The 13,861-nt window shown below is 40.6% G+C and overlaps 2 protein-coding genes across 4 annotated transcripts in view; both read right to left on the reverse strand.

Annotated features, from left to right (window-relative positions):
* LOC129862170 (UPF0606 protein KIAA1549L-like) overlaps window positions 1-3,474 on the reverse strand; it is a 44,385-nt gene extending 40,911 nt beyond the window's left edge. For all 3 annotated transcript variants that reach the window (XM_055933567.1, XM_055933566.1, XM_055933565.1), the window contains exon 1: window positions 2,896-3,474. In XM_055933567.1, coding sequence (XP_055789542.1) covers window positions 2,896-3,118 — 223 coding nt within the window. In that variant the 5' untranslated portion in view covers window positions 3,119-3,474. The remainder of the gene's footprint in view (window positions 1-2,895) is intronic.
* Window positions 3,475-4,022: 548 nt separating this feature from the next.
* The window catches only part of LOC129862171 (homeodomain-interacting protein kinase 3-like), a 57,495-nt gene continuing 47,656 nt past the window's right edge, over window positions 4,023-13,861 (reverse strand). Inside the window, exons 11-14 of the mRNA XM_055933568.1 lie at window positions 12,648-13,097; window positions 12,266-12,522; window positions 8,722-8,852; window positions 4,023-8,600 (exon numbers count right to left, since the gene is read on the reverse strand). Of these exons, the coding sequence (XP_055789543.1) occupies window positions 8,175-8,600; window positions 8,722-8,852; window positions 12,266-12,522; window positions 12,648-13,097 (1,264 nt within the window). The 3' untranslated portion in view covers window positions 4,023-8,174. The remainder of the gene's footprint in view (window positions 8,601-8,721; window positions 8,853-12,265; window positions 12,523-12,647; window positions 13,098-13,861) is intronic.

Genomic DNA, 13,861 nt, shown 5'->3' on the forward strand with positions numbered 1-13,861 from the left:
GAGGTCTCCCAGGCCAACACAAATTGAACAACTGCTGCTATACAGCAGGCAGGAACTATCAAGGCCGTCACACAGCAGTCACTGTGAGCGATGACGAAAGGGTGTTCTAATACATTGTGAGTTCAGAACTGCTCAAGGAGACGGAGACATAAATCCATCTGGATATTCGTAATTTAATCTTAAGAAGATTGATTACATTTTCATGAAAGACTTACTGTAAAATCCCTGTTACCTAATGTGTTGGTTTGGGGTCAACGCTATTCCCTGCGTTTTGATGGACAATCTCCGGGGACATTAAGCTTGTCATACAGTTTTGAGAAACTTTTATGTGTCCCTATGATAGAATTACAGTGTTAAAAAGGGAACATAAACACACAGTAACTGGACTTCGAGCTGCTATGCAGGAGAGTAGTAGGCATCTACAGGGTTTCCCAAACTCTGTCCTGGGGCCTCACATGGGTGCACGTTTTGGTTTTTCAAGCTTGATTATTTGAATCAGCTGTGTAGTGCTAGGTCAAAAACCAAGGCCCCAGGACCAAGTTTGGAAAACACACACACAGTATAATATACTAACATGCATTACATATGCATACAGTATGATGTACTGTGCATATAAAATGAAGTATTCTGCATCAAGGTGTTAGCACATCATTTTCAAAAAATAAACACACTGTGTTTCAAACACTCTCCTGTTCAGATCAATACATAAAATCCCCCAAAGATCAGGAATAAATAAGTACTAAATAAATAAGTACTATACCTAAATCGGGATTAGAAATCAAATTAGGCAACAAGCTCATCCTACCCACATGCTTTATAGAGGCTTGCCATGCATAATGTATTTCATGTAAAAGGGAAATATCTATTTAAGATCTAGCTATGCATAATTAACTTCCACAGCACAGGCAATCGCCCTAATGAAGCACAGCAGAGTGTATGGGGAAAGGTGCTGTACAGGTCATGTTTTGGCCGCTCTCTTAAAAGAGCTCCCAAGCAACCCAACTGTTAATATTTGATTGCGGTATAATCCTAATTGTTGGCATTTTATTATGGGATTGTATAAGGGGCTAACAAGCAGGACATAACAGAGGGGCCCACATTTTCCCACCATCCGTCGAACAGCAAATTCTTTATAAAGGATACCAAGGAGAAATCCAACTGGAGCAGCATGCATAAAATACAGAAACACCAAAAGCCATTATCAGCAGAATGGGAATCCTGGTTAGCATAATTGATCAGTAATTGATGAAGACAGATGCATTATTATTGGGCATTCATTGCCTTGTGACCAGCAGCAACCGTGGTAATAATTAGTGATAAATAAATACACTGGCTTTCATCTGAATACAACCCACTAAACCAGTAGTGTACTCTATGAGCACACCAGAATGTAGCAGCCTATTCCAATACCAGTTTGCTGCTCTTTTCTCCACACCAATGTTGATTTAGCATGCCACGACCACAACTTGGAAAACCTGGTTAAAGAAATGTGTAGTTGTGTGTAATTGGTAGAAAAATATTGGATATAAAATGGAGCACAAAATAGTGTTTTCTTGCCAATTAAAGGGTATAGGCCTTGGCATGCATTTTACTGTACCTCAAACATGTATGTTGTTTTCTGTTGAGCAGTGTGAAATCCTTTCTGCCATAATTTACAAGGAGAAGCATTTCATGTGCATGCACTATTCAAATCACACAGCATTTCAATCTTAAACTATTGTCTAAAAGCAGACCAAATTGGAGTTTGTACTGGTTATACATATGCTATAGGGCAGGCTATATATTTCCAGCAGAAAACAATGAATGTTAGGCAGATCGGTTCCCATGGCAACACAGCATATTTGGCTCCATGTTGACTTAATGCAACAGCTCTGTGGGCTCATTAAAGAAAAAACACCTCATCCTCACATCCACAAGTGGATCTGGCCCATGACCACAGCCAAATGGCAAGGTATTCAAATATGGCTTCATGAATGGAGGAAAAGAGGGATATAATAGCAATCTGAGAGGACTTGAAAATACAAAGGCTAGGGCAGGCCTATGGCTGATTCACTATATGTTTTCCAACTTGAATGTAGAAAAAAAATACACTTTGGAAAGCTAAAATTAGGTGAAAACTACTACCCATGGTCAAATTATAAGCTTAAGCCTTATAAACACCAGGTTCAAGGCAGAAAAGAAAAACACAACTCTCATTAGCGGCATTTTGCTTCGTATGACAGCATAATCGATTATTTATAAATGATGACACGTTATGTTATTTCAAGAAGGTAAGTGACCTCCACAAATGTTGCCATTACTGTCGATCAAATAAGCAAGAAGCGTAATTATAATTGTCCGCGTTGCAGTCTTGACTGCTGAACACAGGCCACTTCAGGCACAAAGGCCACACCAGCGATTCTCTTCCTTCGAAAAACACAAGAGGCTGGGAGGCCACATTACAAAATCAACAATTATATTGATTTAGCATGTCTAATTGTCTGAATGTGTTTGCTTAAAGCAAAAATAGGCGCGATCAGATTATTGTGCGTAATATTTTAGAATGCCCCCTCCACATATACTACATTGCAAATTGCGCAAATCAGTGGTCTCCTAAGAATCTTGATTGTTGTAATAAATCACAATTTCCTATTTTGACAAAAATAACCAGAAGATAGGTTACTTTCTCCACGGTCATTATCAGCGTATGTGCACCGATGGTCATAATATAGGGACATGGTACGAAGAGTTCCACCAGAAAAGTGCAACCAATTTGAGATATTTATATAATACAATCCCGATCCACCCGCAGGTCATATACAGCCTAGCATCTCGATGAAGACCAATTAGTTAGTCCAACCAAGCAAGACAAATACTACTCGAACAGGTTGTCAACAACCAAATAATAAGTCTTACCATCAGCAGCTAGGACAGACTGCATTAAAAGCAAAACCATTCCAACTGATAAAATACATTTAGTCCACATTCGATCCAGTCCCAATGTCTTTCCGTTTTTCTGGAAACATAAGGTGGCTCCCATTCCCACACCTATCCATTCAATCGAGCCAATCGGGGGAGCATTGTTTATTCCGCTGACAATTAAATCATCGAGGCTGTTACGCACATGTTTTGAAGCCATTTGTTTATCCTTGATACATCTAACAGTCTTAATATTGACAAATACATTTGATAAATCCTTCACTGCGGACGATGTTATCCGAAAGCCTCTCCCCGAGGTTGACAGAAAGCGGCAGCATTGAAACTTGTGTGTAATGCGTCTGTAGGTAACAGTCCATGCACCACGTCGACCTGCTAGCGCGTAATAAGCTATTATTTACGAACAATCTAAGATGCACTCATAACCATAGAAGCACTCATAACCATGATTCGGACGGAAAACGGCTCCAGTTCAAAACGCAGACGTGATAAATTATGCTACCCCGTTGGAATATTTACAAGTCGAACCCGTCAGTTCATTAGAAAAAATATCACGTCGCGGCGTGACGCCAGAGTTGACTGCAATCTCCTCACGGTAACAGACGACCCCTTGTGGGTATAGACGGCAAACCTAAACCGACTCGAAATAGTACCTATTTTTAACTTTATCATAATTCGATTACCAATTTGATTTGCAAAATTATCTGTAAATTAATATTGAGCTTCACATGACAGCTTCACCAGCTGGGGCCAGGGTTAGCCAATGGCATCGCATACATTAGTGATGAGACATTGAGATCAGGGTTGAGAACAGCATTACATATACTACATATATATATTTTTTTTAAATGTCTGGTTTCGAAATGGCAGGCTACATTAACGTCTGCTACAATTCGGAACACTCCAGGCATCAGCTGAGGAACGTTGTCAAGTAAATCAAATGTGATGCGAGTAGCCTGCCCTATGCACATTTTCAGTAAGTTAAAATATCGGTACTGCACTTCTACTCTGCTTGCACTGGGTGGTGCTATTGGCTTGGACCCCAGTTTCATCAACAATTTAATCCATTGTACTACACATAAAATACAAGTCACAAACAAGAAGGGTGAAGCAATATTTTTTTATTCAAAGTGAATTTTTACAATAGTACACCATCAATTCTTAAATTTGACACTCCAACAGTCACTAGGAAAACCCGCTTTTTGTGACAAAGTAAATAAGGCTTGGTCACATTGAAATCACTGAGAACTAGAGAGAAATACGACCGCACACTGTAAGAGACATTACATCCAAAATAATACATTTTCCCAGTTCTCATATTATATTGCACAGTGCAGTTGCTACATGGCAAACTAGTGTAGCATAAAATCAAAAAGCACATTAAAATAAAGCCACAGAAACTACACATAAAACGGTAACACTTCCAATTTAGCAATAGTCTATATGCTGTGTTGTTTACTACGTGTATTACCCAATCACTTGAAGTGTAATACAACTTATACTAACATGTGAAATAACTGCAAACAAGATCCAAAGCAATCAAACCAAGTGGAAAGGATTGAAGATTAATGCAGTAGCATATTGGACAATACAAATACCCTGAATTAATTATAATAGCATGACATAACATAATACATTAGTTGCAGTATAGACTGTTAAAAAGTGACAACTTTGGACCTAATCTGTGTGTATGTGGGTTGTTAACGCAAATACCAACAAGTGATCAATCAAAACGGATGCTGCTATATGGATGTTTATCATATACAGAATAGAAATATCTGTAGCCATCAAAAAATGCAACAAAAACATTGTCATGTCTGCAAACCACCCCAAAAGTCAACTCCACAAATACATTCACAGTGTATGTAAAGCTTTGCATTTGTGCGTGTTCAATAAGAGACAAAACTGTGTTGAGTGTTTTAAGTGTATAAAATATTCCCTGACTAAGAATAATTGTCTTTTTATGTTCTGTAGAAAAGCTATATAGATTCAGACCATATGGTTAGGGTTGAGCATTGGGATTGAGTGATCTGAAGATAACAGCCAGCACCCAGAAGAGCTCCTCAGAAAGAAGAATGCATTGTGTTTGTCAGCTCTACTAAACTGTACACTTGAGTCCAAAAGCAGAGTGCTTTCTCACTTCATAGCAAATGTGCGAAACATGAGGATTTGAACAGGCTGCAGAAGTCCTGATAAAACTGGCTGCATAAACCTAACATCCTACCACTCCGGTGGGAAATACTCGGCTCTGTTGAGGAGCATCCACATTTGACTCTGCCACACTTGCCTCTGCAGGAGAGGGTACTGGCTAGGGGCCATGGAGTTAGCAACCAACATTTCTTCTCTTGACCACAATTTGAAAAGGCACTAGTTGTAGACACTTGTCAGAGTGAGAAAAATGCTATTTGTGTGTCTGGAGCTGGGGGGCTAGTGAGTAAACATATTCAATCTTTCACAGTCCCACAATGTATTTAAAGACTACAAAAGGGCGAGCAAGATTAGAAAATATAATCTGTCATCATTTGACAGTTACCCTTGTTTGGATTAATGAGTTATGACAGAAAAATGTTTAATAATTCACCCCCATCTGCCTCAAATCGATCCATTATGAATAGATAAGAATAATCTGTAGAAAATCTATCACAATTCACTTTAGATACAAAAATAATAATTCATAGGCTTAATTAAAATAGACGGCTAGAAAAATCATATTAGTCAAACACTTCATTGACCGCAGCAATTTCATGAAAACTGTGTGGGATTTTGCCACAACCCAAACCTGATGAGTTTATTGAAGTGCTTACTGATGTGTTTCATAACAAATATTACACATGTGAAGGCATCTCTACAAGCCAATGTAAATGTGAGGACCAAATAGAGGCGGTGCAGTAAATAAATCTGCATGGTAATATAGAACTGTCAATCAATAATGTGAATAATCTTTAGGCTTTTCAGGATGTTAACAGATCAATAACTAAAATTGTCAACACAACTACTGTATGCAATGATGAACCCAACCTATGATTAAAAATATTAAATACTGATGCTATGTGTTACAAACAAAACAAAAAACACTTAATTTCATTACTTGTAATACAGTAGTTCCAATCACACTTCAAACATCAAAGCAAATATACAGAGGCACTAACAAGTCTTCATGCCATTCACTATACTCTATACTCAAATAAAACCCACTTCTAGTATATGGTAATTAGAACTATACAAAAGTAAGAATGCATAGTAAGAACTAAGATAATCCCCTAAATTCACAGCTATTTTGAAGTGGTAATCAGTACATAGCAGCTCATCTATGATGCATTCAAGATATATGATATAACTTGCCCAAAATGCTTAAAACAAACCTTTTTAAAATATATTTTTTCTCAATATATTCCATCTTCATGACTACAGTATACTTGAAGACAATGGGAAAAGAAAGAGTAGCTACCTTGCTTGGGATGAATTACAGTCTTTGGTGCTGAAAAAGCATTTTCATTTGTAAGTAAGAAAAGACAAAAACCTAATTCACACACTAGCAATTAAAAACAACTCACACAAAATATATTTCCTCCCTGACAGAATGTATAAAATAAGCAGTTGACACATTAACAAACCTCAACAAATGGAACAGTAAAATAAAGTATAAGTTTTGTCTAATGCGGAAATTGCACTTAACCAATACACCTTGTCAAGCACTACATAGTCCAGCAATGATACACTAGGTTAACAGACAGTATATCAAAACACTACAGTTTTTCTGAAGATATGAGATCATACAAAGAATCAACCAACTACTTGCATGTTTGTTTATAGTCAATGCCATGCCCCACATCGGTATTACGCTAAGAAAAAGACTGTAAATACAATAACGCAGAAAACCAGCGGCTATGTAGATTGTATTGCAGTTCCAATAAACAGTGTCAATACTGTTAGTAATTAAGTACTTAGTGATTAGAAATTGATGATCAAATATTAAATCGTTCACCTTTTGTTTGTACATTAGTTCATTCGGGAAAAGTCCAAAACCAAATAAACATTTGCTTCAAAAGCATAAAATAAGCTTAAAGCTGCAATGTATCTTTTTGGGCTACCGGACCAAATTCACATATATAGAAATATGTTTTCTAGATCTGTCATTCTCATTGAAAGCAAGTCTAAGAATCAGTAGCTATGTTCTATGTACGGTATTTCTATGCTTCCCGTTCTTAAGTTTAGTTTTTGTACACCAGTTTCAAACAGCTGAAAATACAATATTTTGGTTATGGAAAATATATTTCACAGCGGTTTAGATGGTACAATGATTCTCTACTCTACTTGCTTGTTTTGTCACAAACTGAAATTTGGCAAACCATTTGAATTTTTGCAACCAGGAAATGGCAGAGTGATTTCTGCATAGTGAATCTTTACCCCCAAAATACAATGAGCCCAAATAAGAATGACTTATCTGATAGGCAAAAGCATGAGTGAAAATAATCAGATATTCAAGTGCTGCAGTCCAGTACATGATATATCTATAAACGCCAGAAGTAACATTAACAACCTCAGATATTGAAGGCACTAGTAGGTGTGGGAACAGGCTATGGTGTAGTAAGTCTCACAGTACACATAGGAGTGACATCGAACTGTCAACAACTCCACTAAGTTATCTTTCCCATGCGAAGGCATGCAGCGTGTGGAACAACCTTTTCAGACCACTGACGGTACACACTGAAAACACCTATGTCATTAGGGAACACCTTTCCACCACAAAGAACCAACGGAGACACATCTACTGTCCTAGCACTGGAGACTGGGATGGCTTAACGAGTGATGTGACTAGCACACATGCTAGGTAGAAGGCAATATAGAAACAGGGCTGAGATTATTAGGGAGAACAATGTCTACCGTGAGACTGTACTGTGAGACTGTAATGTGTATCGTGAGACTGTACTGTGAGACTGTAATGTGTATCGTGAGACTGTACTGTGAGACTGTACTGTGAGACTTACACTCCAAATGACACTGTAGAGCAAAAGTGCAAAAACCCATTAAGTGAGAATTTCTTAATTATTGATTCATTATTTTTTCTTTCTTCTCAGCTTAAGGTTTAAATCCTATCATCATCATCAACCAACATGATTTGTTGAAGCCTGGGGAGGGGGGGGGGGGGGGGGGGGGTTCTTTCTCTGTCATAACTTGAGAGATGACGGATGAAGGCCTTGGTTAACGTTGTCACTTCTGGCTGCCCTTGCTGGCCTATGGCCCTGGGTGGCTGGTGCTCAGAGGTAAGGGTACTGGTTGAGTTTGGTGGGGCTGAGGGGGAAGCCTGTATAGGCTGGCGAGGCGATGTAGGAGTGTGGGGGAAAGAGGGGCCCAAACTGGCCCTGGTGGTGGATGGTGGGTGAGGGCAGCAGCCGGTGGTTGATGCCCATGGTCACCTGGTGGACAATGCTGCCAGGGTGGGAGATGCCGTAAGCGGGTTGTAGGACGGGCCGCTGGGCGCAGGGCGAGGCCAGGAGGTGGTGGGCGACGGGTGCAGAGGGAGGATAGGAGAGCAGGGTGGCCTGGGGGTGAGGCCCCGAGTTGTGGGTGGGGGTGAAAGCGTGGCCATGTATCGTGGGAGGGATGTAAGCGTGCGGCCGCCGATGCAGCCCATAATTTCCATTCCATTCCTTGTGGCAGGAGCTGTATTGCTGGACCTGAGGCTGGCAGAGGAGAGGGAAAAACCTTTACACACCACTACAAACTAAGTCGCTCTAGATAAGAGCATTTGCTAAAATACTCAAATGTAAACAAAGTCAAATTACAGGTAGAGGGGGGACTGACCTGGCCGAAGCCCAGGGGCTGCTGCTGGAATGTGGTCATCTTCTGTTGCTGCCGGGGGTGGTGGTGGGTGGAGTGGTGGTTCAGTCGTCCAGGGGCACAGCGCCTTTTGGACTGGCATGAGGATTCGAAGACTGCAAGAGAAACAAGAAAAGGCTCTCAGATTGAGATAAGATGTGTCTTTCAATATGACAGGGTAACAAGACCAATAAGGACCCACAGGAAACAAGAGCATGCCTTGCTAAAAATAAACAGAGAGAGCGAGAGGAAGAGACACACTGGCCGATAGAAAGGCTCTTTGTACTAAGCTAACATATGGAATTGTTTTCAAATAGTCATACCAAGGATCATTTAGCAACTTAATTTAGAATTTTAGGCCCCTTTAGGTATAAAAATATACATATAAAACAATTATTTGATGAAACACTGAATTTGGCCTTAATGCTATTATGTACATGCTGGAGAGATTCTCACCTTTCCCTAGAGGGGTCATACCGTAGGCAAAACCATTCAGACGCTACATACGTTTCTGTGAGAAGATTTTCGGGATGTCTCATGGTCTGACAAACACCACTGTAGCTCTGTCACCTTTCACCGCAGATGTGGAAGGCCGATATGGTGGATTGAGACCATATATTGAGCCCATTCAAAAATACCTGATCAAGTTTAAGAGCGTTGGGCCAGTAACCATAAGGTCGCTGGTTTGAATCCTGAGCTGGCAAGGCGGAAAAATCTGCCGTTCTGCCCTTGAACAAGGCAGTGAACCCCCAACAACTGTTCCCCGGGCGCCGATGATGTGGAAAGTCGATTAAAGCAGCCCCCCCGCACCTCTCTGATTCAGAGGGGTTGGGTTAAATGTAGAAGACATTTCAGTTGAATGCATTCAGCTTTACAACTGACTAGGCTTCCCTTCATTTCAGGAATAATATTCCACTTACAAAAGTTGTCACTAATATATGTCCCATATCAGATCCAATCCCATTTAGTGGACAGTCCTTTGCTCTTTGTATAGCTAGGTTACCTTCAGTATAAATCACAAGTTACAGTACACATCCCATAGCCTGACTTGCAGTGCATATAAAAGCCTGTACACCTCAAAAGCAAACCTACATGATGCTCTGTAAATGAACATTCAAGAACATTGACAGTGCAGATGAACAGTTCGAGGTTAACCTCTAACGCCTACCAAACCCGGATCCGGGATCCCCCCCAACACAAAAGCTGACTAGCATAGCCTAGCCTAAAGTTACAGGGATATCATAAAAAAAAATGTTCATGAAATCACAAGTCCAAGACACCAAATGAAAGATACAGATCTTGTGATTCAAGCCATCATCTCTGATTTGTAAAATGTTTTACAGGGAAGACACAATATGTACATCTATTAGCTAACCACTGTTAGCAAAAGACAACAATTTTCTTACTCCACCATTTTCTTACTGCATCAGTAGCTATCACCAATTCGGCCAAATAAAGATATTGATAGCCACTAACCAAGAAAAAAAAACTCATTAGATGACAGTCTGATAACATATTTATTGTATAGGATAGGTCTTGTTAGAAAAATTTGCATATTTCAGGTATAAATCATAGTTTACAATTGCACCCACCATCACAACTCGACTAGAAAAAATACAGAGAGCAACGTGTATTACCTAATTACTAATCATAAAACATTTCTTAAAAAATACACAGCGTACACTAATTGAAAGACACAGATCCTGTGAATCCAGACAATATTTCAGATTTTCTAAGTATCTTACAGCGGAAACACAATAAATCGTTATATTACCATAGCATATGTGCAAACATTACCCCAGCATTGATTCACGGCAAAAAGAGCGATAGCATTATCACCACCAAAATGTATTAATTTTTTCACTAACTTTCTCAGAATTCTTCAGATGACACTCCTGTAACATCATATTACAACATACATATAGAGTTTGTTGGAAAATGTGCATATTTAGCCACCAAAATCATGGTTAGACAATGACAAAAGTAGCCCAGCTGGTCAGAAAATGTCGGGCACCATATTAGACAGTGATCTAGTCTTATACATAAATACTCATAAACTTGACAAAAAAATACAGGGTGGACAGCGATTGATAGACAATTTAATTCTTAATACAATCGCTGAATTACATTTTTTTTTAAATTATCCTTACTTTTCAATACAGGTTACGCCAAGCGAAGCTATACCAAACAAAATGGCGGCATAAGCGTTTAACATTTTTCGACAGAAACACGATTTATCATCATAAATAGTTCTTACTATGAGCTGTTCTTCCATCAGAATCTTGGGCAATGAATCCTTTCTCCGGTCTGATCGTCTTTTGGTCGAAAGATCTCCACTTGTCCGGTCGAAATGGCCACTAACGTTCACCATGCACTCAAAGTGCCCAGCGCTTCAAAGTGCATTACACAGAAATGCCATAAAATCACCCTAAACGGATTAAAATTGCTATAAAACGGTTCAAATTAACTACCTTATGATGTTTTTAACACCTATAACGAGTAAAAACATGACCGGAGAAATATTACTGGCTAAACAACAGCTTGGAAGGAGGCAAGTCCGATGTCCATCGTGCGTCAGGCGCGGGCAGGAAAAGAAAGCTACTTCCGGTCTTTGGTGTTTTATAGAGGCCCTGATTGCGCAATCGACTCCATTCAAAGCGTCACCACGTACTGACATCCAGAGGAAGACGTAGGCAGTGTGTGTTTCTCCATAGCATTTACAGGGACTTTACAACCGACCTGGGAACAGGGGCCAAGATGTCTGAAATCTGACTCCCTGTCATGAAAAGTGCTGTAGAAAGAGTTCTGTTTCACTCAGAGACAAAATTCCAACGGCTATAGAAACTAGAGAGTGTTTTCTATCCAATAATAATAATAATAATAATATGCATATTGTACGAGCAAGAATTGAGTAGGAAGCCGTTTAATCTGGAGCCCGATTTATGCTAAGTCGAAACAGCACCCCCTATATTCGCAAGAAGTTAATCATGTCTGGAGTGTAGCATTGCCACAGTGCTTTATGGTTGCGATAATGCTTAAAACATGAATTAGCTGGTCTAACTCAAGAGTCTACTGAATTACTTTCTTTAGCATCCAAAACACACCAAGATGAACTGGGGAAGAAATAGATATCCATGAGAATCGGGGGAAAAATAGGAACAGCAGATCAAACCAGAAGTGTTCACTCAGCAGCAACTAGCTATCAGCACAGCCAGAGGGACAGGCTGCCCAGTGCAAGTTACCCATGTTCACCTGTGATAGCCTCTCTGACCAACTAAGGAGTGGTAGCTGCCTGCCACGCCCATGTGACCTGAAAGGCAGACATCAGCACAGGTGACAGACTCTCCCCAATTTCCTCAGACCGACACACATCAACAGGCTCACAAAGCACCCTCTTTCCTACAGAGACCACTTCCAACCAGGCCTGTATGTTATACAAAACTGAAACAAAAGATTACAATGTATAGGCCTATTCATACTGTTAATACTCAACCAATTTTGACGTGTAATGCTGTGAATAGAAACTGACCTGTTCTGTCTGTGTGCAGGTCCATGTTGTTGTTGTTCCGCAGCACCTTCATAGGTGGCACCACCATGGTTCTCACAGGGGGATTGCTGGGCTCCTTCTGGGGGGCCATGCCACTTGTCCTCATGCTCAAAGATTGATGGCTGTGGTTGCCTAGGTAGCGGCTCTCCAGGTAGGGGCTCTGGCTCCGGCTGGAGTCCGAGGCAGGGGAACCGTCTACCGTCTCGCAGCCACTCTCATGACCATCGTCCTCAGACATGCTGAAAACAGACAAAAGCAATCAATAACAGAACTAAATGTCCATGTTTGCTACTGATGATCAAGACTGGCCCCTCAGGCAAGTTTTAAAAAGTTGTTAACGTTTAAACATGCAGTTTGGCAGTACCTGTTGGGCCTCTTGCAGGGGGACGGGCTGGACTGCACCGAGGCAGAGGAGCTGGTGCTCAGGGTGCTGTCTGGGCTGCTGAGGGAACACACCCGCTCCATGTTCAGAGAGCTCTTACACGCCTCGCAGTCAGGGCTGCCTTTGAACCTGCAAGAGGAACCCTCCTCTCCGTCCGTGTCACTGCTGATGACGCTGAGGGTGGGGCTGGGCAGGTCGTCGATGACCACAGACTCTCGCTGCTGGTGGGACATGTCTATCCTCTCATCCTCCACTGCCTTACTGCAGCTCACCTCCTCCTCATGTCGTCTTTCCTGCTGAACCTCCACCTCGGGCCTCTCCCCGCGGGAACCATCTCCTCCTCCTCCTGTGTGACTAACACGGTCGGACATCTTTGGAGAGCGGCACATTGAGATTTGGATGTTGCCATTGTTGTGGGAGTAGTGCATGCTGCTAATATGAAGTAAAAGTAGTGAAGTTGTTTGTCAGTGCATTTTAACGCTATTGTTTATGTAAGAACAACATGATCTGTGATTTGGTAGAACATTCACTTAATTTCACTAGGGTAGGGGGCAGCATTCACAATTTTGGATGAAAAGTGTGCCCAAATTAAACTGCCTGCTACTCAGACCCAGAAGATAGGATATGCATATAATTTTGCAGGAAAACTCTAAAGTTTGTAAAACTGTTAAAATAATGTCTGTGAGTATAACAGAACTGATATGGCAGGCGAAAACCTGAGGAAAATCCAACCAGGAAGTACTATTATTTTGAAAGGCTGTTTTTCCATTGAAAGCCTATCCACCATACAAAGACTTATGAACCAGTTCACGATATCTATGGCTTCCTCTACATGTGGGCAGTCTTTAGGCATTGTTTCAGGCTTTTACTCTGAAAAATGAGGGAGATACAGCACTTTCAATGAGAGGCCATTGGAAATTTCCAGACATAAGTCCTGCGCGTGATCGGGAATGCGCCTTTCTTGTTTCTCCTTTTCTATTGACGAAGCTTTTGTCCGGTTGAAATATTACTGATTATTTATGACAAAAACAACCTGAGGATTGATTTTAAACATCGTTTGACATGTTTCTACTAACTTTTATTGTACTTTTTTGACTTTTCATCTTGATGTTGAGAGCGCGCATTGTGCCTTTGGATTTCTGAACTAAACGCACCAACAAAACAGAGGTATTTGGACATAAAGATGAACTTTATCG

This window comes from Salvelinus fontinalis, chromosome 9, assembly GCF_029448725.1.
Source record: "Salvelinus fontinalis isolate EN_2023a chromosome 9, ASM2944872v1, whole genome shotgun sequence".
NCBI lineage: Eukaryota > Metazoa > Chordata > Actinopteri > Salmoniformes > Salmonidae > Salvelinus > Salvelinus fontinalis.